Here is a 22,557-nt window from a genome sequence, read left to right on the forward strand (position 1 = left end):
GGGCCGTGGTAGGTAGTCAAGTCTTCCTATTGGTGTCAGTCAGTGTCAAGTTTTATAGGTCAAGTCTTCAGTCATATTTTGTAGTCTATGATCCGAAGAGGCAACTCGGAAAAATCGTATCGAACTTCTCAATCAGCCGTTGCTTTGAAATATTATTTTCTTTAGTTATCATTGAGTTATTTTGTGCATACATACGGCTTTGTCGGTTACTTTATAACTTCAATTTATTTTTGATATGCAAATGTTAGGTTTTTTGATAATAATAAAAGGTAAAATGAAACAAAAACAAAAATTCAATACAATTTATTAATAATATTTAAGTCGTATTTTGCAATTTACAGTTCGAAGCGTTAAGTATGTACGAGTATTAAAAAGTAACTAAAATTATACTTTAAGTACCAAAAGTCATTCTTAGGTCGTGGTTAGACAAACGTTACCTTAGTACAAATTCTGGTAACAAAAAAGAATATTTTTGGTGATTCTTAAGAAACATTTAAATCTAAAGTACAAAAGAGTATTTTTTCTTATACTATGAACTATAACTATAAGGCACTATTCATAGTTTACTATGATACAATGTAAATAAATAACTACTTCCATTATTATATACCTAACCAATCGTTCGGCTTTCACGAGACGCCATCTACCGAGCTTTGTTTTGTATCACTTACAGAGGCACTTGCTAATTTTACGACATAAGTTGGCGAGGCATCATATTTTATATGACTACTTAAACTTCCAATTATACTTTCCAAGCTCTGAGTTTCTACTTGAGAGTCCTCTACTGAGCTTAAAAAGTATCTGTCCATATCTGAATTAATAGAGTTTTCCATAGCATTACCTTGTGAACCGTACAGTTCGCTTACGGTCGGTAGAATCGAAGGTATTATTTTGACGTCTTCAAAATATATCGCTTCACGCTTTCTTACTATTTGGGTGTCATCTGTAACAACTGTCGACAACACAGTGCTAAATTCACCAGGGTGTTTGCCAGATACGTATAGCGTTACAACGCTTGTCATTTTAGGTGGAGATGGTTTTGGAGATTTTGGTTTGCTCCTTCTGCGTGTGGGGGGTGGTGATGGGGGAGGAATATCCTCTTCATCATTTTGAACATCCTCAGAAAAGTCTTCATTGCTATTAAAATCTGAGAGTACATTAGGTTTAGGACTATTGCTAAAGATGTCATTGTTAAAGTGGTTATTTTGAGCATTATGATTTTGTCCTAAATTATTTGATAAAAAGTTTATGTCGTTTTGAGCTAAGCCTAATAAAGGATTAGCGGTTTGTAAAGCTTGTTGTTGCTGTTGTTGCTGTTGTTGTTGAAGAAGTAGAAGTAGCGAGTTGAATTGTTGTGGAGGTTGAGCTAAAACTGTTGGTGTTGTTACAACTGTGTCTGTTATTAATTCAGTAGCTGTTATGACCTCCATAGTTGGATTAACTATTGTAGTTAAAATTGGTCTACCTCTAAATGTAATGGACAAAACAGTTTCTCTTGCATCCGTTACTGTTGTTACATATGTTGTAGATCTAGTTTTGTACTCAGTTACTGGTGTTTGTACTACAGGTTGTTGAGGTAATAAGCCTTGACCTTGCAGAGCAAGTAGAGGGTTTATTGCTGGTTGTTGGTTTCCTAATAGGAGTTGAGAAAGTAACAAATTTGCTAATGGTACATTGGAGTTAATTTCTGGGGCTACAGTTTGAACTACAGGTTCTACATTGTAGACTGTACTTGGTAATACGTGGGAAAATGACGTTTTACGACCACGAATTGTTGTAGGTGTAAATATAACAGTAGTTGTTGGTGTTTCATGAAGAACATATTTGGTTAATTTAGTAGCACCATTATCTGATAATTCAGTTGATTCTACGTCAAGTACTAATTGTTGGTTACCTAAAGGCCCGATTGAGGTTGACACTTGATTTAATAAAAGTGTTTCGATACTAGGTTTTGCAGATAGAACATGTTTGTATTCTGTAATTTTTCCATTTACTATTGGTATAGTAACCTCAAAAGGTATTTGATGAGTAACAGTTATTTTACCATCATTTAATATGTTGTCAAATTTATTGTATCTCTCACCGCTATAATTTTCGAAGGAACTTCTCTGTCTACTAGACGCTCTGCTTGTTGTTGTTCGAGGTCGTGAATTTCTGCTCGTTGTTCTTCCCGAATTTGATCTTGATGGAGGGGAACTTTTTCCAGATAAACGTGGGGCTTTAGGTCTTGAAGACAAAGTTGTTGTTCTAGATGCAGGTCTTGATTTTCCACCACGTTTGTAAGCTGGACTTGTCGTGGTTGTTGCCCTGCTTTCTCCACGCACAATAAATGGTTGTCTTTGTGTGGACTTTGGTGCTGACGCAGTTGTACTTCTAGGGCTGGCTGGAACTCTTGAATTATATCTACTAGATTTAGGTTTTGGAGGAGTTGGTGGTTCTGTTTCAGGCTCCGGGTCGGGCTTACGTGTACTTACTGACTTTGTACCAGGACGTCTAAAGTTGTTATACTTTCTGCTTCCATAATCAACTTGACGTTTTACTCTTCGCTTGAAACCAAAAGGTCTTATAGAAACAACGTTAGATCTTTTTAATGGAGCAGGTGTTGCAACTTTCTGCTCTTTTCGATCTGACGAATCGTAATCGTTATCTTCCTCAAATTCCTCTTCTTCTAGAATTTCGTCGCTTTCATCAACTTTTTGTTCGTTTTCCCTTATTTCTTCTTCGGGATCTGGTTCTGGTTGCTTAAAAAGATTTCTTCTTGGGAACAAAGCGTTAGGCCTTTGTCTGCGTAATGAAAGTAACGGGTTATTGGTTGTTCTAGTAATCGTTCGCCTTGTTGTAGTTGTAAGTCGACCACGTGTTGGTACAGTTCTTCTTGGGGCAGGAGTTGTTGATCTCGGTATTACAGCTGTACCCGGTTGTCTAGCAATTGGAGGTCGTCTAAATTTTAATAATGGATTATTCGTTGTTTGTCGTGAAGGAGATTCAGTAACTTCATCTAAAGATTCTGTTACATTTTCTTCTTGTTGGGTTGCGTACGTTTCACCTTCATTTTGGTCTGATTGTGTGTAAAATACAGAGGATTGTCTACCACTTCTCGGGCGCGTTGTTGCTGTAGGTCTTATTTTTGGTACTGCTGATCTGCTGGAAAAGTCTAAGTTGTTACGCAAAGAACTCGTTCGAAAACCAGTTCTTCTTGCTGAAGGTTGAATACTCGCTCTGCCAAATCCCCCAGGCCTCGAGGCTGGTATATTGGCAGATGGATTTACAGGTGAACTTGATCGACCAGAGAACCTTCTTCCGGAATTTGATGAACTTCCAACTGCTATTGGTTTTCGGTTTCCTCCAAAACTACCAGTGGGCCGCACAGATTTCAGAGTTGGTGTAGCAGTAATTGTCGGTGTAAATTCCGGTCGAGTAATTGTTGTAGCACTATTTGGAAGTTGTTGTCGCTTTGGGCTAAATGTTGGCCTATTTCTCGAAGCAAACGGAATAATAACAGGTGTAAATGTAGGTTTCTTCGTAGTGAAACTAAGTCGACCCTTTTTCCTGGAATTAGAATCATCATCATCTTCCTCACTTAATTGAGCCTGTGTTGTGGTTTCTGGCTCAGTTACAGAACTTTCAATAACATCAGGATTTGAAGTGAGAATGTTTGAACTTTCCGTTGTAGTAGTAGATGTAGTAGTTGTTGTTGTTGTCGTTTCGTCTAAAGTCTTATTATCGTTTGTAACAATAGTTGAATCCCCAGATATTACGGCTACCTGGGAAAATATTATTTTCTTCTCTTGGTCAGGAATTGGTTCTGGATGTTCTTGTGGTTTTACTTCAGCAAATAGATTATCAATATAAGTACCTTGTAACACCGTAGTCGTTGTAGAAGATAATTCGGGTAACTGCGTTGTTTTAATTTCTTCTTTAAGCGGGGTTGGAATTATGTTTTGTAATAATTTTTCCCCGTTATCTTGAAGTAAGTTTTTATCAATTCCTCCAATCGGAATTTTCCTACCTAGTTGATTATCCTCGAGTACTTTAGTACTGTCAACAATGTTTGTGACTGTAGCTAAGCTACTTCGTATTTGTGACGTATTTCCAGAATAGAATGTCGTAAAATATGTATATGTTGTATAGAATGTGGCTTTTCCATCATCATGTTCTAAAGTATCTTCTAGTAGAGATGGCTTAAGAACAATCTCAAGATCATTAGGTGGTAAAACACTTTCAACGTCTATAGGTGACGTATCTATTGGACTAATGGTAGCACCAACTTGAACCGAAGGAGTAACTATATTAGAAACAATTTCTTCGCGACTTGTTATTGTCGTTGATTTATCTTTATAAAGAGTAGTCCAATACGTAAATGTTGTATAATATGTAATTGGTAAGTTGCTTTCCTCTTCTGGCTCGGATTTTGGAGTTATAGTCTCTGTCACAACATTAGTTATCGTTTCTAATCGGCTTTTTACATTACTTGAGTCTTTTCCAATATACATTGTGGTAAAATATGTAAATGTCGTGTAGCTTGTTTGTAGAAGGAGCGTTGGTGAAGGCATTATTTCATCGATATTGCTTTCAGAGCTAATTTGGTCATCAAGAACGTTATTATTATCTAAATATTTAGTCTCACCTTTAGAAGATGATGATTTTACGTCTGTTACATATGAATTTTCTGAGATCAGTGGATTGGAATCTACGCTAAATAACATGTCTACTTCAAGGGGTGTAGATTGTGGGGATATTTCCTTAGGATCAACCTTTCCATTTACCGACATACTAGTTTCTGTAGATTCATTACTGGTACTTTTATTATCTTCTTGTGCTTTACCCTTTATTTGTTTGCAATTTCTGAAATCGAATTGAGCTCTTGTGCTTTCAGTTGGTAGTGGATTAGTTTTAGTAGGAATCAACTCATCGGGTCCAACATAATTTGTATAAATTTCACTTCTACTACAAACATTTGCATCAGTGCCAACATAGATGGTTGTGAAGAATTTATACGTTGTATAGTAAGTTTGTACCGAATCAGGGTTTATGCTTTTTAGGGCATCTTCTAATATTGGTGTAGGAGTTTGAGAATTATATTGTTCACCTATTTCAACAGATTCAATCACATCTTTATTTTTAACTAAGTCTATTATACTATTAATAGCAATTGTTTCTGTAGGTATACCGACTCCAACATTTGTTGGAGAAATTTCATCGTCGTTAAAAGCATCTAATAATGATGGATCTAATCGTGATAAATCTATTGTAGATGTGATTATATTAGTCACTATAGATTTATGACTAGCTACACTAGATGTTTGTTCACCAAAGAATGTTGTGAAATACGTATAAGTGGTATATAAAGTTTTATAGATAAGGTCGATTTCATTATCTGCATCGTTTACTTCTTCCTCTAGTGCCTGTTTTTCAGTCGGGGTATGTTCCGTGCTAACTGACACCTCTACGTGACTTTGGCTAGTTGAAACTCGCTCAGTTGTAGCTGTTGATACTTCTGTGTGGCTTTCTTTTTGTATGATTTCTGAGTCATTAAAATCTTCTAGTATAAGCGGCTCTTCGTCTTGGGAAGTTGTAAGTACCTCTTTTTGCATTGGAGTAGTTTTAGGCGTACTCTCTGTTACTGCGTTTGTTATTATGTCATTATAGTCTTCTTGTATACCTGGTATCTCTAAATTACTTTGCGTAGTAATAGTTTCAACTCTTACGACGGAAGTTGGTTTAATAATCTCAGCATCAGTTTTGCACACTACATTAGTCAAGTATCCGACATTACTTTCAACAACAATGTCTGATTTTATAGATGTAGTTGTTTCTGTGCTCTCTAAAGGAATAAAGTACGTTGTTAAATATGTTAATGTTTTGTATTCGGTAGTCATAGTAGATTGTGTTTCAAGACCATCATTACAGAATACCTGCTCATGCTTGTTGTATCTATTTTCTGTTGTGGTTTCTATTTCTTCGGATTCTTCACTATGTCCACTCTCAGTTGTTGTTAATAACTCTGGCTCCATTTCGTGCGTAGTTTCACGTTCCTCCGACTCCTCGTCCTCACCTATAGATTCAGTGACTTCCGCTGCTGTATTTTCAGTCTCTTCTTCGGAATTTGTAAATAATTCATTAATATTTCCTTCTGTAACCACGGATTCTTTTGACTCATCTAATAGTATAGTTGATGGATTAATAGTAGTCAAGGGTTCAGTTGGCCGTGAACTTTGTTCATTTATTGAAATAATTTCTAAATTGTCTGTGTTTTGTGTACTTTCCGTTGTTGTGTAAACTGGCTCTGATGGCTGTATCACATCCAAATTTAAATCAAATCCATTCGAATGTTGAACGCTTACTGAGTCGGGAATATTACTATCAGTGTCGTGGGGACTTTCATCACTTTTTTCACCGTCATAGAAAAGTTTTTCATTAGTATCTTCATTGTTACTTGGCGTGGCTAACTTAGTAACCATATTTTCTTCGTGAGCTTTAAATGTTGAAGTTGCTACAGGAATATCGGCAGATAGGAAAGTAATTTTAGTCGCTAATTTATCTACTGGATTTGCTGATGGAAAGATATTAACTTCATCTGGATTGGATTGGCGGACAGTATCGGTATTTGGTGTAAATATAATAACAGTATCACCTACTATGGTCGTAAAATCAGCAAAACCTTGATAAGTAAAGGTTTTTTTAGGTTTCGGTTCACTTTTATGTCCGAACAACTTTTTAGGTAATTTTGTTTGGGGCAATGTTTGTTGACCTGATTGACGAGATTCAACATTATCAATATAATAAAATATCGGTGAAAACTCGTTCTTAATCGTAAATGTTGGTAAGTCATAGTTAGGCTTAACTTTAAGTATTTCGGATTCTTTAATCATATCATTCTGTACATTAGTGTCTTCCGGGGTTTCTATCACAGGGTTGTATGCTTTACTTTGTCGATATTGGCTATTAACATCATCTAATTTATTAGGGACTACAACATATTCTACTTTTTTCTCATTCTCAATGGCTGGACCGTCAAGATAGTTATACGCTTCAAATTTTGGAATTTCATTGTAAGCTTGAACCCTACGGCCGGTTGGTTCTTCATGATCATTAACTTGATTTTCAGGGGCAGTGTTCCAAAATTTAAAAGTGTCTTTAGCCGGCTTACTAGCGTAAACAATATCCATTTTACTACTAGGTGCTAAATAATCGGTATTCTTGAGCACAAATTTTTCTGGATCAATAATACCCAAATCTTGCTTGACGTTCCAACCATCTAGAGAAGGTACCCTTGTGGGGCTTACTACATAAGGATCATCGTTATACGGCTTACTATATAAAACAAGTGAAGATTTTGTTAGAACTTGTGCATATATACGGCCATTATCTAATGTCGTACCGAGAATTTGTGTTGCAAACTCCGTTGTTACTCCATCTTGAATAAATGTTCGAGCTGTTGACGTTAGAAGACCAATAAGTGGCTTGACACTGTGATACCGGCCACTCTTCGATGAAAAGTCATTTCGTTTTTGGTCGTTTAAAAGAAGTACTGTCAGGTCTGTAGTCATCCGTCATTGGAAAGGGTGAGGGTGCGTTATTTTACAAAGTCCATTGAGTTCGGAGACCCCGACCGAGGATTAGATTTGAAAGAGAAAGAAAAAACATACAATTAATAATGCAACAAAGAAAGAGTAAACAAGAATGCTTATAGAAAGCAATAGATAAAATAGTTAGCACTAATTTTTACAACAAATATTGAATATGGTTTTTACACGGTAAAATTCCCCGGTAAAACCATATGTTATAAATGCATAAGTAACTAAAAGAGTAAAACCAAATAAAGGAAATTACAGCATAATATACTATGTTACAAGCGTTTTTACAAATAAATTCCCAGGAATAGATACACATTGGTTATTTAGTTTCTAAATTATAGTAAAAATTGATAAACATCTTATATCAAGGTCGTCTGTTTGATCTTAAAATTTCACTTATAAGCTTACAAATATATATATGTTTCTGGGTATACAAGTAACAACAAACTAACTACAACTTAAGTATCAATGGCGACATTGTAACTGAAAATCAAAATTTATCCATGACGAGCATTTTGAACTTTGTAGACTTAATTAGTGCAATCCACATATACAGTTCAAAACTAAAAAAAACGTAAGACGCTATTTTGAGTACGGAAGACTTGAACAGTGCTCCGTGGCTAAGCTAACTAAAGAAATACAATCTTACGTTCGTGAACATAAAGTCTAGATCCCTTGGAGGAATAGTAGGTAATAACTATAAACGTTTCTTTGCAAAATAGGATCAAAAGACAATAGGGTGCAAATACGTTTGACAGTGGAGTTTAAAGTAGTGTATCTATACCTGGTAGATTTGAAGGAACATGCAAGAGATTACTCACCCCTGTTCTCGGGAACTCCTTCTCTTTTTATCCTCGACGCTTCTATAGGTTCGTTCTCATTAATTTCTGTAACAAAAACAAGAAATGTTTATATTGTGTTTTTGTTTACGCGAGTACACACTAAAACAAAACTTCTTTAAAAGATACAAATGAATGTACACTTTATTTATATAAATCGACGTTTGTTATGCTTTACGACTTATTACGTAGTAATTAAATTGAATTAAAAAAATATATTAACGTTGTATATATTTTATTAAGAATCCCGTCTGAAAAAGTTTACAATACAGCGAGATCAAAGCTTTCTTGAATAGTATGTTACTTCTCGCGGACTTTCTAAAAAAATTCGTTTGTAAGAGGTAAGATCATCATAATTGTTTGTGAAAAATTATATAGCTGGTATGCTTTTCTTAAGGGAATTTTTTAATTGATTCTATTGGTTATTAACTAGACCTAGGTTTTCTAGTACAAAATCATGGTCAGTTGGTTAGTTAAATATCTTCCAAATATTCAATTACACATAACTTTAACAAGTTAATATATTAAACGAGTACAATTAAGTCTAATTGCGTTCTTATTAAATAGTCAATACAACAAAAAGTTAAGAATATCAAGATCATCCATCCTTAGAATACAAGTCCTGGTGTATGTAGTCTATAAGAGTATGCCAACACAGCCAATGTAAAAAGTATGACAGGCGAAGTAAGTCAGTGGGTTTGATGCTCATTAAATGCAGGGTGCGTGCCGACCCACTATTAGTTCCTGTCACATACCGATGTTTTTTAACCGCATGTCGACTTTCTTAATACGTATGATAGCCCTAATGATCCAGTAACAACTTTTCGTCACAAGAACTAAAGTAATAAACAGTTTTATAAATTACTACAATTTTAGCGTTTGCTATATTTATTGTAGAGTAGATTGATCTGAGTTAAATAACTTTATGTTTAATAACTAGGAAATGGAAATGCAAGTATTTTTCATATTGCAAGCCGATGAAAATGGTCTTTAAATTTTGTAATTCTTAGTATTATCAATATTTTACAAGATCTGCCCTGCCATTCTGTAACTCACTTTTCGAACTCACACAGCGGTTTTCGCAACGGCGGTCGCTCTCAAATCAGTCGTGAAGCAGTCATTTTATGATTTGGCATTCTGAAAAGGTGGGAGCTTGTTTGTTTGTTTACAGAATCGCAGGGCTGCTTACCTTGCTTCTCTCTATGTCGCCGCTATTTATTAGATCATTGTTTATAATTTTATTAAAGGTCTCTTTAACATAATCAGTGGGCTAAAAAGTTCGTAGAAAAAATCTTTCTTTTTATAGAATTTGATTTCATTATTCATAGCGACAGCCTTCGATAGCGATACAACGATTATAGCCGCCATACAATTTTATAAAATTCAATACGTCAAATTAGGCTTCCAACGCCAAGTCTAGTGACAGTTTATCAACGGCCATTCGTAAGTGAAATATTGCAACTGGGTGTTAACTCAAAACTATGTCACTGGGTAAAGCCATTGCACTTATACAGGTTATGGCAAAATGATATTTATTAGAAAGGAGTAAATGTCTTAATACCGTGAACGAAACTTCTTGCTATTTAGCATATTATTGCTGTAGTCATTTGAGCAACATGCAGCTGCAGATTATATGAATTACTTATTCATAAATGTACTATAATTCTTAATTAGTAAAATAATGTTTTGTCACTTTTGTTCCAAAATTATACAAGGGTGATAGTATATATATTTTGAAACTAAGTACCTACATTTATGAATATAAAGTCACGTGACCCCTGAATTTAGGCACAGACATTCCTGTGTATATGTTTAAATCATTTTAAAGTAGTTTATCAGCGTAAGGCATGTCGTTTTTTAGTCAATGAAATGCTGGTTTCGTCATGATGTCTCCCATCACGAGCATGTATCATTTGCGCAAATAGAAACAATATTAATACCTGGGTTCAAATGCATAATTTAGATACATACACCGCTAAGTCTGAACTCTGAATCTTACCCTTAGCGCTCTCTTAATCCTTGTTTGCAAAGTTTAGTTTCTGAACAATATAAATTTAGTCGAGAAATTTTAATCTCACATGACTTTTAATACGATAATCGCCAAGGCTCATCCTTTCGGTTATTAAAATTGCAATCTAATGCAACACGTCCACACGATGTCGTAAAGTGTCGTTAGTCGTAGCTCGCATTGTGTAAAAATTGCGTCCATTATACGATTTTAATCGTGAGAGATTTTTTGCGAAATGCAAATATTTGTACCCATAATCGTTCACGAGTGTGAAATAATTTTTATTGCAATTTAAGATGAATAAGAACATGTTTGGAAATATTAATGTGACAAGTATTTTTGTATTCACAATATTTTTATTTTGTTATAGAATACAAGTCCACGTTATTTTTGACCACGAGGAACAGCGGGAGAATGAAAAGAGATATGGTAGAACAATTATCACATTTAAAAGATTCAATTCTCCCGAAAGAACGTGATTAATTAGGATTATTATTTGTTTTACGTCAAAATTCGAGCATTGGCCAGCTTATGTATGCCCATAGATTAACTGATGTTTTAATAGTAATTGTAGTGACTTTAAAATTCCCGAACCTGTAAACCTCCTCTAGTACGACGACGTGTATTTTTTTGTATATGTCCAAAAATCAATGCATACACCGACTACAATAATAATATATTACAATATATAATCAGGCTTTCGTATACCCAAGGATTGTCTAACAAAATCGATGACTAAAATGTTATATAAATTTATACATCAATATAATAATTTAGTAACAAGTTTGTATAAAAACATTAGTGAAATACGAAAATTTTGAAAGTCCACTTTTGATTCAAAAACCCACATATAACGTTATGAAATGTAAGCCTTGGAGTTTTAATTCTAGTTTGCCAGTGTCCCACTTATTAGTCTATAAATTAAGTAACAATCCATTAATATAATAAGCACTTTAATCGATATATAGCAGAATTAAAAACCCTTAGCGTAGTTTAAAACGATTTCAAAACGGACCGATATTGTGCAAACCAGTTTATTAATAGGCTTTCTAAGTGATTGTAGGACCTTGTTATTAGATAACACACATCTAAAATACATATATCACTTTCTATATTTTGGTATTGCAAAATCTTCTTAAGAAACAATTAACACTGAGTCACTGTGACGACATATTTTTAATGATTTCCTTTAACGAGATTTAATCTATCTTGTATATAAAACCTTAGACCTTTTTACCTTTTAGTCGTTATCGAGTAAAAACATTTTTGTGAGTCAAGTTCTTAATTTAAACGAATATTTAGAAGTCGTTGAATATTATCAAGGAGAACTTGTTTTTGACCAGAGGATACGGTGAGTCAAACGTGTCATTAGGTCACTTGATTGTTAAATTTTAACAGGATTTTAGTTTCATCTTTTTTTCAATTGACAAACAAAATTATAAGCAATTTATTTTGGAACGATACATTGAAATATATGACCGCATAGGCCGTATACTGGTTACATCAGAAAGTTAGCTCACTCACTGGTACAACGATGCTAAATCAAGGGCTTCTGAGATCCTTGACAAATAACCAAGTTCAAAGTAGCCAAGGGTGTCTCCCGGGGGCTGGATAGGGGCAGTATAGAATAGAAAAATAGAATTTATAAATAATTAACTAGTCAAAATTTATTTTTATTGCTTAATAGCTAGCCACATTTAATATTATAAATTGTCTACCGTATAATTTCCTAATAAAGTCGTAAGTTTGGCAACTAAAAAATATTTAATACGTTAAAAAGTCAAAAATCCTTGCCGATTTCGAATTAATTTAACTTTAACTTTGTTCTGTATATCCTTATTTTCTCTTTATTTTCCCAGGCCCCTGAAGGTTAATAACATTCACTTGTTGCGAAATGGTTACGTATCTTGTTATAGATATAATTGCAATAAGTATATCGGATATTGTTACAAAACTTTTACTATTGAACTAAGCCCAAGACGCATTCAAGTTTATTAAATTCGAAAGTATGTCACAAGTTTTAAGCACACTCTAAGTTTTATTTCAAATTTCGAACAGAGATGTAGAATAAATCTATGTCTAAGACAATCAAAAACAAGTGACTAAAGCGTTGCATATGTTTAAATTTGGAATTATGAGTTACTTAATTTGGTTTAGTGTCGTATCATCGGGGCCTCATCATATATAGTCTTGGTTAGGCTTGGTTGGTAATGCACATGGCGAAGGCTGGTCCTAGGTTCGAATGCCGACGAATTAATAATTGTTTTATGTTCGACACGAGATGATCTATGTCTGAGAAAAACATCGTTTAAACAGAATGAAATTGAAAAAATCAGAATCAATTTTAAATAATTTTGCTATTTGAAAAAAATATTTTAAATGGTTTTCAATGGTCCGCATATTGCATAATATATAATTTTAGCAAGTTTAAGTTAGTATTCAAAACCAATATGTACTTTGAAAGGAAGTTTAACAATAACGTCATAAACTGAACACACGTCATAAAACCAAACATGCCATAGAAATCGCATGAGAAATGGGGAAACCTACTTAAGTTCATTTGCATATAATGTCGACTTAGATTACACTAATATTGCTTTTTGTTCACGACGGTACAAGAAGGAAAGACTTACCAGATTAGATATAGAACTTTTTTTGCATTGAAATCTAAAATATTTATTCTGAAGTTTCACGTGTTTTTGTTGTAGATTTAAAAAGTATTAATTTTCTTTGAAAACAATTGTCCTCGATATTTTTAACGTATATTTAAATCATGTAATAAAGTAATTTTTGTTGTTTTCAATTCAACAGAAATCTATAGCGTCAAAACCCTTGCTAAGTTTTGCGCAATTCGTTTTTGTTGTATACAGCGCATGCGCTAAGTGGGAGCTACAGATGCTAAAACATATTAATACGCATAATTATAAAATCAATGATTAAAAAATTTGAAGCCAATTTAAAAAAAGAATACCGTTAAGTCGTTGAAACAATTCTAGGAACATTTTAAAGCGCGTTGTCACTTATTCTAGAATATTGTCAATTGGTTAATTTTAAATTTCGAAGTCTAAAAAACAAAGCAACGCGATGCTATTATTATTTTATAAAGAGGTCACAATGAACTTCCCCTATAAATCGTTTTCAATTATTTATACAACTAATGTGTAGTTGTTACAGTATTCGCAGACTTGGAGACACGAAAACTTTACTTTTAAATCGGAATTGGGTTCGAATGGGAATGGTTGGGATGTTGTCTTTATTTTTCGACAACGATTCGACACAACATTTTTCCAAAGGAATCAATGTCTATAATTTATGTTTGAAATCAAAATTCAAATTTAGAAAACATATTTATCATGACAGCTTTCACTATTTAATCTTAACTTAAAGATAACAATAAAAAGAATGTTTGGTTATAGAAAGCGAAATTCGGTGAAAGTGTGGAGATTCACATTTTTAACATTTTCACACGCCCAAACTGATAATGTAATTTTTTCACAGTTCAATAGCCGTTAAAGACATGGTAGACAATTTGTATGGTATATGTTATAGATAAAAAATATTTAAATTATGCACATGAGCTTTTAGACTGAACAGTGGTTATAAATATCTTAAACGATCATGTTATAGACCCTCTATATAAATTAAGTATCGTAACAATAAGTAACGCCTATGTATAATACATACGTTATTCCTTAAAACACTAATGACATTAATATACCTTTGAAAATATTGACAACTCATTTTATAAATAGATAGTCTGTCTTTTCTAATATTTGTATACCATATAAATTCTTTGTAACAAATCGCAGAACTAACCGTTTAAGCATTTGGTTTAGTAATGCTTGATTTACATTGAATGTGGACATGGGTTTGAGGTCAGCCAAGTGTAAATAAAATTAACACACTTTTAATTGCTGTGAAATTTCATTTAACGTTTGTACGTGGAGTAATGCAAATAGTTTTATATGATACAAAAGAGCGCGAGAGCTATTACTTTGGTAGAATAAATAAAGTCTCAATAAGAATGTATTTGTAAAAATGGTGTTTCACAAGAGTTCGTACGTAAAATGAATCATTGGGAAAACGGAGAACAGCAAGGACAGAATTTATATTGCGCGCGTTTTTGCGAAGAAAGTTATATTTTAAAATTAGAATCACATTCAAAGACGTGTTCGAAATTCAAATAAGACACCATGGAGTATTTATAATATATTTTGCATCACACCGAACTCAGTCTATGTTAATTTTTATCATTCACCTTTATACACCTTAACATTAATAATGTGAAAGAAGTCTTCACGCCTTACTCGCTGAATCGCATAGGATAAAGTTTGGTATAGAGATACATGAAATACTTATGATGGCTTATAAGCTTTCTCCGCAAAAAACTTAATCGTTTAAATTTAACCCAGGTGAATTCGTTTATAACCGACATAAATTAAAGAGTTTGAGAAAAAAAATGTTTCAGCGATCATAAAATACGAGTTCCAATTTCAAAATTAATACAAAATAAGAAGAAAAATTAAATTATGGCCAGTGACAGAATTACGTGACGATATTTCATACCGTTTGCAACGGGTATTAGAGCCAGATGCATTAAAGTATGGTGTCGTGAAAGCAGTCATAATTAGCATTTCACTAGTAAAATGCAGTTAAATAGTCATACGAACATCGTTTGAATAAATGATTAAGTGAAACCCTCCTATGGGGCAACCTATCACTATACAAAGCAATATTTGGTTTTCCAGTGTTTTTATAATTTGAATGTTTTTAATTATTTGATAAACGAGCCTTAGGTTTTCTGCAAAGTTAGTATAATATGACAATTATTAGATGTGTTTACAATGGAGGTTAATTGTAAACCGCAAAATCTTGACCTACAAGCAACCACTGTAATCGAAGTAATAAACTTTATTCGTGACATAAGAATATGTATTGAATTATCTCATAATATTCTCTAGAATAGTGTGACTGCAGATATTTATTGAAAAAAAACCTTAGAGCCTTTTGCAATAAGGAATTCTTAAAAAGGTTTGATACCAGCAGCTTACAAAAGGGTCAATGATTTCAGCAGGAAATATTATTTTAAAAAAAAATCGAAATTCAAATTCCGAATTCTCACAGTCTTCAATTGTTATCTGTGGAGGCCACGTGATAAGAGAAACCTGTGTTCGCGCCCAAATTTAAAATGAGAACCTGTTTCGCGCGCTTTTCACTTGACCCCCTTTCCGTTCATTCCTCACGTTCTCACTTTCAATTTTGATAGTTTGTATTATAACTGTTTTTTATTCAAACAACTCAATGAATTGGATATCTATTTAACATAACTGTGTTCTTGACGACATAATCCATTTTGTAAAACGCATCACCGCTTATCGAGAAAGCTTCAGTACAACACATTCTCCAATAAATAAGTTTTTCATTATTTAAGCACATAAAAAAACAATTGTAATTTAATTTTTGCTACGCTACAATTATTTATTTTATTGGTTATATTTCTAATAAGTAGTTAAATCAGATGTTACTAGGATATCATAAGTCAACCCATGGTGTCATCTCTAGGAAGTTGTGTAAATGTGAAGGCAATAGTAAATGTTTAAATGACAAGTCAACTTCGAGTTGGTCACGCACTAGAATACACGCGATCATCGCGAATGCCGAGAAACAGTCTTTAGGTTATATCTATTATGTTATAATCTATACTCCTATAGATTAATAATGTGTGGAAGGCTCTCTAGCGGTTAATAATTTTATTCAAAATTGTAGAGAATAAAGAAATAATATTATTGTTACAAAAAATAGCTTAATTTTTAATTTTTATAATAATTCATTTCAAAATGTTCTCGTACGAATTCGGATTATACCACCTCTAGAAAACTTCTAGATATTTCCAATAATCTACGTCAAACTACTAATGATAAGGTCATATTCAAAATATATTTAAATAAAAGTGATTAAATATCCCCGATATAGCATAATCGCCATACCATTCAGTGACCTCGACAGAACCTTACTTTCTATACAAGAAACTGGTTAATTTCCTGCTCAGACGTGTGCTATATTATTTAATGATACTATATAACATAACAAAAAATCTCTACAATTTTCAAAATATATTCTCGGACAAAAATTTGACAAAGGACAAAGTATATTTACTTTATACCATACGTGTTTATGTAATGTTTCTGTTGGTGGAGTGCTTAAGCAGTTTTTTATTTACTAGGTGCATGCACACGAATTACACGATTACAATTAATTTAACTTCTTTCTGATAATTCATAAGTGTACTTGTTTACCTACATGAATAAAGATATTTTGAGTTTGAGTTTGAATGCACACAATTTTTTATAGGGCCCCTAATAACGTACCAATCACGCGATCACACAGTACTGTGGAAGCTAAATAGTAAGAGAGTGCATATCCTCCCTTTTCTTAAAAAGGCACTATATTTACTTAAGCTAGCTTTGATGGGCTTGGCGTCTCCGCCGGCCCCGTGTAAATGTACACTATTAACAGTATTAAGCATGGTATTAAAAAAATGTGCTATCTCGTAAGTACCCTCTTTCCATAGTTTGCCGACCTAAGCTTGGATAAAGACAAATGACTGACGTAGTCAAGTCGAGTATTACCTGTGGTAGCGCTCCTTACTTTAGTGAAAGAAATTGTAGCTTTGTTTAAATTTGTATGGTACATAAAGACTAAATATGTTATATATAAGTAGTATGATGAGTTCATATTCTACTTTGAGTTAAACATTATATTATACATAAACAAATCAAACGGTGTAAGCAGGCCTTATTCTGCTTATTTCAACCATTACGGTATATAACGGTTATGTTTATATGTATCTTAGATTTTTTAATAAGTAATTTTCACCATATTAGTGAATTCATTTGGTGATATTAGGTTTTGTGACCAAATACGTAAAAAAATTTTTTTTGGGTTATTAAATCCAATCAAAATATATATTTTTACGTAACAACCAGACCATTTACCGTAATGGATTACGTGTTACCGTTTCGATCCGTTAACTACGGTTAGCTGTGACCACTCACGATTATAATTAATTTCGTTATTTAATTCTAACCATATTTTATAAGAGTATCTTGCAAATGTTATTCGTATAGCAAAATAATCTAGAGAGCTATGGTTTTATTTTACTTTTTAATGACGCTTTTGTGTTCTATTTTCAAAGTGAACAACAAAATACTATCACCACTGTATTATTGTCTTTGGTCTAATCTAGCACGTACGAGTTAGTTTCTCACTGACCACGGTCGCTGAAAAGCACTTAGACGTTGATAGAAATAATATAATAAGTTTACGTATGAAATATTAATGTATGGTTGAAGAAGTTTTATTTAAATTCCCTAAAAAAAAATTGTTTTAATATATTTTTCTCCCCTTCGACCTTTAAATTTATTAAATATTTGTTTATATTACTGTCAATTTAAGTGCCAAAACAAGAGAACGTGACCCGCGACAACCCTTGGCCTCAGATATCGTCTTCGCCTTCTAAGGACTTCTGTGCCTGACCCACGCCGTCGGCTAGTGTCGTTCGTCGTACTACGTCTTGTCGTCGCCGGTTCCCTATGTTTTCTTTCGACTAACGAGTGAGAGTTAAATGCGCACGTAAAGTCTATTGGGGTACAGTTGGGGTTCGAACTAACGTACCTCAGAGATAAATGAGTCACGCTCAAGCCACTAATGAGAAAAACTTTAACTACTGCCAACGCTGAGAAAGACTGAGATCCACCAAATAAAGATATGGATATAGCTAATGTAAAAAAATCTGTGGCGCTTCGTCTGAGCCTCAGATTTCTGTACCTATCTGTTTCATGATCATGTAACTACCTAATAGGCATAGATTAGCCTCTTGTGCCTGACAAACGCCGTCGCCTTTTTGTGCCTAAGTGTCCTTCACCGTTCGAGCGAATGTTAAATGTGTACATAAAAAGAAAGTCTATTAGCCGGGGATCGAACCTACGACCTCAGGGATGAGAGTCGCACGCTGAAACCACTAGGCCAACACTGATCTTCAACAACAATATATGTACTGCTAGCTTTATATATGTTACATTGTCTACATCTAAATTGCTCACGTCATTCTGGTACAAAAAAGGATTGACAATAGCAATATAACTTGGAATGTAGAAATAATGAAACGCATTTTATAAACGTATTAGATCGAAATACCTTCTGGTCATTGTACAATTGTTCAATAAAATTCTTATGTACTTATTTATGTAACATTTAAATGTATTTTAGTTACCAAGACAATCAAAGTGTTTGTAGAAACAATTCCATATTAAATTATATAAAAGTCCCGAAACGAATGGACACATTTCTTTGAGCATTTTAATAATTTTACACCTTAGGGGCCTGATAGCCTAGCGGTCTTATTAAGTGGCAGCTAGGTGAGGGGTACCGGGTTCGATTCCCGGTTCGAGGGCAAACTTTAATTTAATTTAAATTTATTATCGGCCTTTGGGAGGGTTGTGCGGTACCGGGCGAGTACCTAAACCGTACATGGAGGACACGGTCGAATTTCTAAAGACAAGCACGAATTATAAAAAAAATCCTATACTTGACGCTGGCTAATGCACAAATCGTGCCAGAGCCATGAAAAAAAAAATATTACACCTGTCCGAAACCATTGCTTCATTTGGAATTAAAGTCATGGTTTAACCAGTTTGTATTTTATACAAATAACCAGTGGCTTATAAAAGGAAAAATTATTTAACTGTGCAATGTAAGTTTAAATTCCGTTAATTTTATAATCGTAAAGAGCCTACGAAGGTATAATGAATGTCCGAATCTGCAGTCTACCTTGCACGTCCGGCCTTGGTATTTATTCGAGATCCTACGGCCTTCCCTATCTTGTATTCGTATGTAACAATAACTCAGCCTGTTGCATAAAATAATTAAGTTTAATGTTTTTACATTTTCCGTTCGAAATGAAGTCAATGAGAGTGTATATTTCTCGGCTGCTAATTAGCAACTGCAAGATTTGCATTGTAAGGATATAACTTATAACTTCTAAAATCACGCGGGATATCACCCTAATAGTTGCTAAATTCTATGCTGAGGACCATTATCTTTGTATTGACTACAGATATTAAAAAAATCTATTAATTTACTGACAAATAAATGTCACAAAAAGTTTACGGCGGTAATACAAACCAAAATCTGAAGAAACCGGATCATTACCTGTAAACAATAAAACTCATAAATACATATGAACAAAACATTGAGTAGGAATTTTTGGAAAAAGGCGGAAACTGTTTGACACGTATTTTATAGCTTAGTAAAAGTTATTGCAGTAACTAAAGATGTAACCAAGATGTTCCATAGAGTAAGAACAAACTACATACAGCAATATTATCACCTTAAATATATACACAATCGTACACTCGTGGTGACACGCATTAAATATTAATATAATCTGGCAGTAGGCGTACAGGCCTTCAGGCAGAGTAAGAGAAGTAACAGACGATCGAACTTGGTATGGACCGGACAGCGGATTCTGTACGCTCATACCATATCCGTTCGTCTGTATAGTTATTATACGATTTAGAAACAATCAACCATATTGTATCGATAACCCCACTTGTAATACTTTGTTACTTTTGAGTGTAATTTCACATTAAGTAATTCAGGTTTTAAGTTCTGTATTTTTTTTTATTTAGGCGTTGCGATTTGAAATTTTTATATGTTCTCAGGGCGAATTCGCAAAAACTACGTGAAATGTTACGGTAATTATTTTACACAACTATCGCATTGGCTATCTATTAGGGAAGTTGCATAGTTATAAATAAATAAATGACTGTTTCATTTACGTCAGGAAAGAAACTGTCTAGTCTTCTTTTGTTTTAATTTTTTCTCGTGTTTTTTTGTTAATTTCATGTAAACAAAAATAATTGCTACTGTTTTCTAATTCTAATACAAATATTTTACGATAGTATTATCGATACAATATATTTCGCTTTATAAGCTTGTAGAACAAATTCATCTATCATTGCTAATCCCAGAGTGAATGTTCAATTCTCATAGGAATTTGTAACATGATTGATGTAACATTAAGCGCAAAAAGAAATTGAGTAAAATCATTGTACAATACATTCACGCATTGTTTGAATTGCGTGCACCTTGTTTCCGTTACTTGATTTCCTGTCCACATCGAAGATAATTTTCCTCCGTACATTTGGTCAAGAATTTAGTTATTTCAAGATTAGCTTAAATTTATGAGGAACATAACATTTATAATAGAACAATGTTTGCCTAGTGGCTTAAGCGTGCGACCCTCACTAAGGCCGTGCCTTCGAACGGCTGTCCACCAATTGATTTTTCTTTTTACGAGCGCATTCTTTCCTACTGCCTTGCGATTTTGTAACTCACTTTTCGAACTCTCACAGCGGTTACAAAAGTGAGTTACAGAATCGCAAGGCTGTTCTTGCAGGGTAACATCGTGTGGAAACTGGCTCGTCCTTAAAACCCATAAATTACGACATGTGTGGAAATTGGGCCGAACATCTTGTCCTTAAAAAAATATCAAAGCGTAACGCTATTAGCTTATTATTATTATTTAAAAAGAATATTAAATCATATGCATACTTTTTATACAAATAAGTTTAATGATCCAATTTGTCTTTTATAAAAAAAATATAGATTTATTTTAAAAAATAAAGATACAATTAAAAAATACAAAAAAAAATATATTTTTTTCTATGAGAAATATGTTTTCACTATAATGATTTTTCTCCCTGCTCTAGCTTGATTAAAAACTTATTAACATACATTTTATCATAATGGTAACAAATAAAAACGTCATCTTATCGACAGTAGTGTTGTGCTTCGCGTAGCGTAAAAACACTGCGATCCAATCTACGTACACGAATGAAATAAAAAATGCAATTTGAATTTATCTAAAACGCTCAATGTAAGAAAACTAAAGCCGTAAAGTTTATTATTACTAGCTTTATACGAAAAATATAGACAAAATATAGCCCTTTCTAGCTCATGCGCCAAAAATTTATGGAACATTTTTTGGGCAGAACCGCTATTAGTTTAATCATTCATACTTGCGTTTAATACTTTGTCATAGTTTAAAAGTTGTTTAAAACAAGTGCTCAGGAAACTTTTGAGCTTAATTTGCCAAGACTTTACGCACAACGGACTATACACATACATACAAGTCTTAAATAAAATAGCTAAATTATAATTTAAATAAAAGTATTATCAACAGTCTCAGGCTGACTGATAACAAATATAATCAAACTTTTCTTTTTAACAAAATTTGTTACTGTAAAACAAAGGTTCACACGAAAACATTTTAATTGCTAAAAAAACTTTCATCTCCAACTATTAATAGTAAAATTACATGTTACGAGCTTTCTCGAGCTTCAAAGTAATCAAACGGTTATAATTATTACCTCCAGTCTGTTTAACGCCTTTTACCTGGGTAACCCGATCACGAATACGCCATATAACGAAGATCCAATACGATTAACACTAAATGTTAATTCTATATGGAAAATTATACGTTTTCTTGCGTTACGTGTTAAGTATTATCACACACACTTAATATAATTAATAATACAATAATAAATACCAGCCTTGCGATTCTGTAACTCACTTTTCGAACTCACACAGCGGTTTTCGCATTCTGATTTGGCATTCTAAAAAGGTGGGAGTTTGCAGTTTATTGTTTATCAGAATGCCAAATCATACAATGACTGCTTCGCGACTGATTTGAGAGCGACCGCTGATGCGAAAACCGCAGTGTGAGTTCGAAAAGTGAGTTACAGAATCGCAGGGCAGGCATTGTGTGCGTGACTTTGCGTATAAACAGAAAAGCGTACAGAAAGATTTCTAAGGGTAAAATTCATTGAATCCTAACACTATCAACCCGGCTCTGAATCTTGCTCTAACCCTCAGCTCTGAATTTCACCCTATGCATACATATATGGGAACCTACTTTATTTTGGTGTAATTCTATGTCTCATTCATTCAAATGAATAAACAGAACATCAGAAATATGTTTAAAAAGTTATCTATGTGCACGTATGGAGCCGCCATCTCTTGCCACATTCAGCGAAACTAGTCCATTCAGACTACTAGTAAAAGGTATAAT

General features: G+C 33.5%; 1 protein-coding gene across 6 annotated transcripts in view; it reads right to left on the minus strand.

Moving 5' to 3' along the window:
• The window catches only part of LOC125057315, a 69,465-nt gene that overhangs the window by 15,535 nt on the left and 31,373 nt on the right, over nucleotides 1-22,557 (minus strand). For 5 of the 6 annotated variants that reach the window (XM_047660956.1, XM_047660954.1, XM_047660955.1 and 2 more), the window contains exon 2: nucleotides 8,399-8,464. In XM_047660956.1, the coding sequence (XP_047516912.1) occupies nucleotides 8,399-8,464 (66 nt within the window). Of the gene's footprint in view, nucleotides 1-288; nucleotides 7,541-8,398; nucleotides 8,465-22,557 lie in introns of those variants that run through there. The other variant, XM_047660958.1, reaches the window with a different exon arrangement.

Source organism: Pieris napi, chromosome 16 (genome assembly GCF_905475465.1).
Source record: "Pieris napi chromosome 16, ilPieNapi1.2, whole genome shotgun sequence".
NCBI lineage: Eukaryota > Metazoa > Arthropoda > Insecta > Lepidoptera > Pieridae > Pieris > Pieris napi.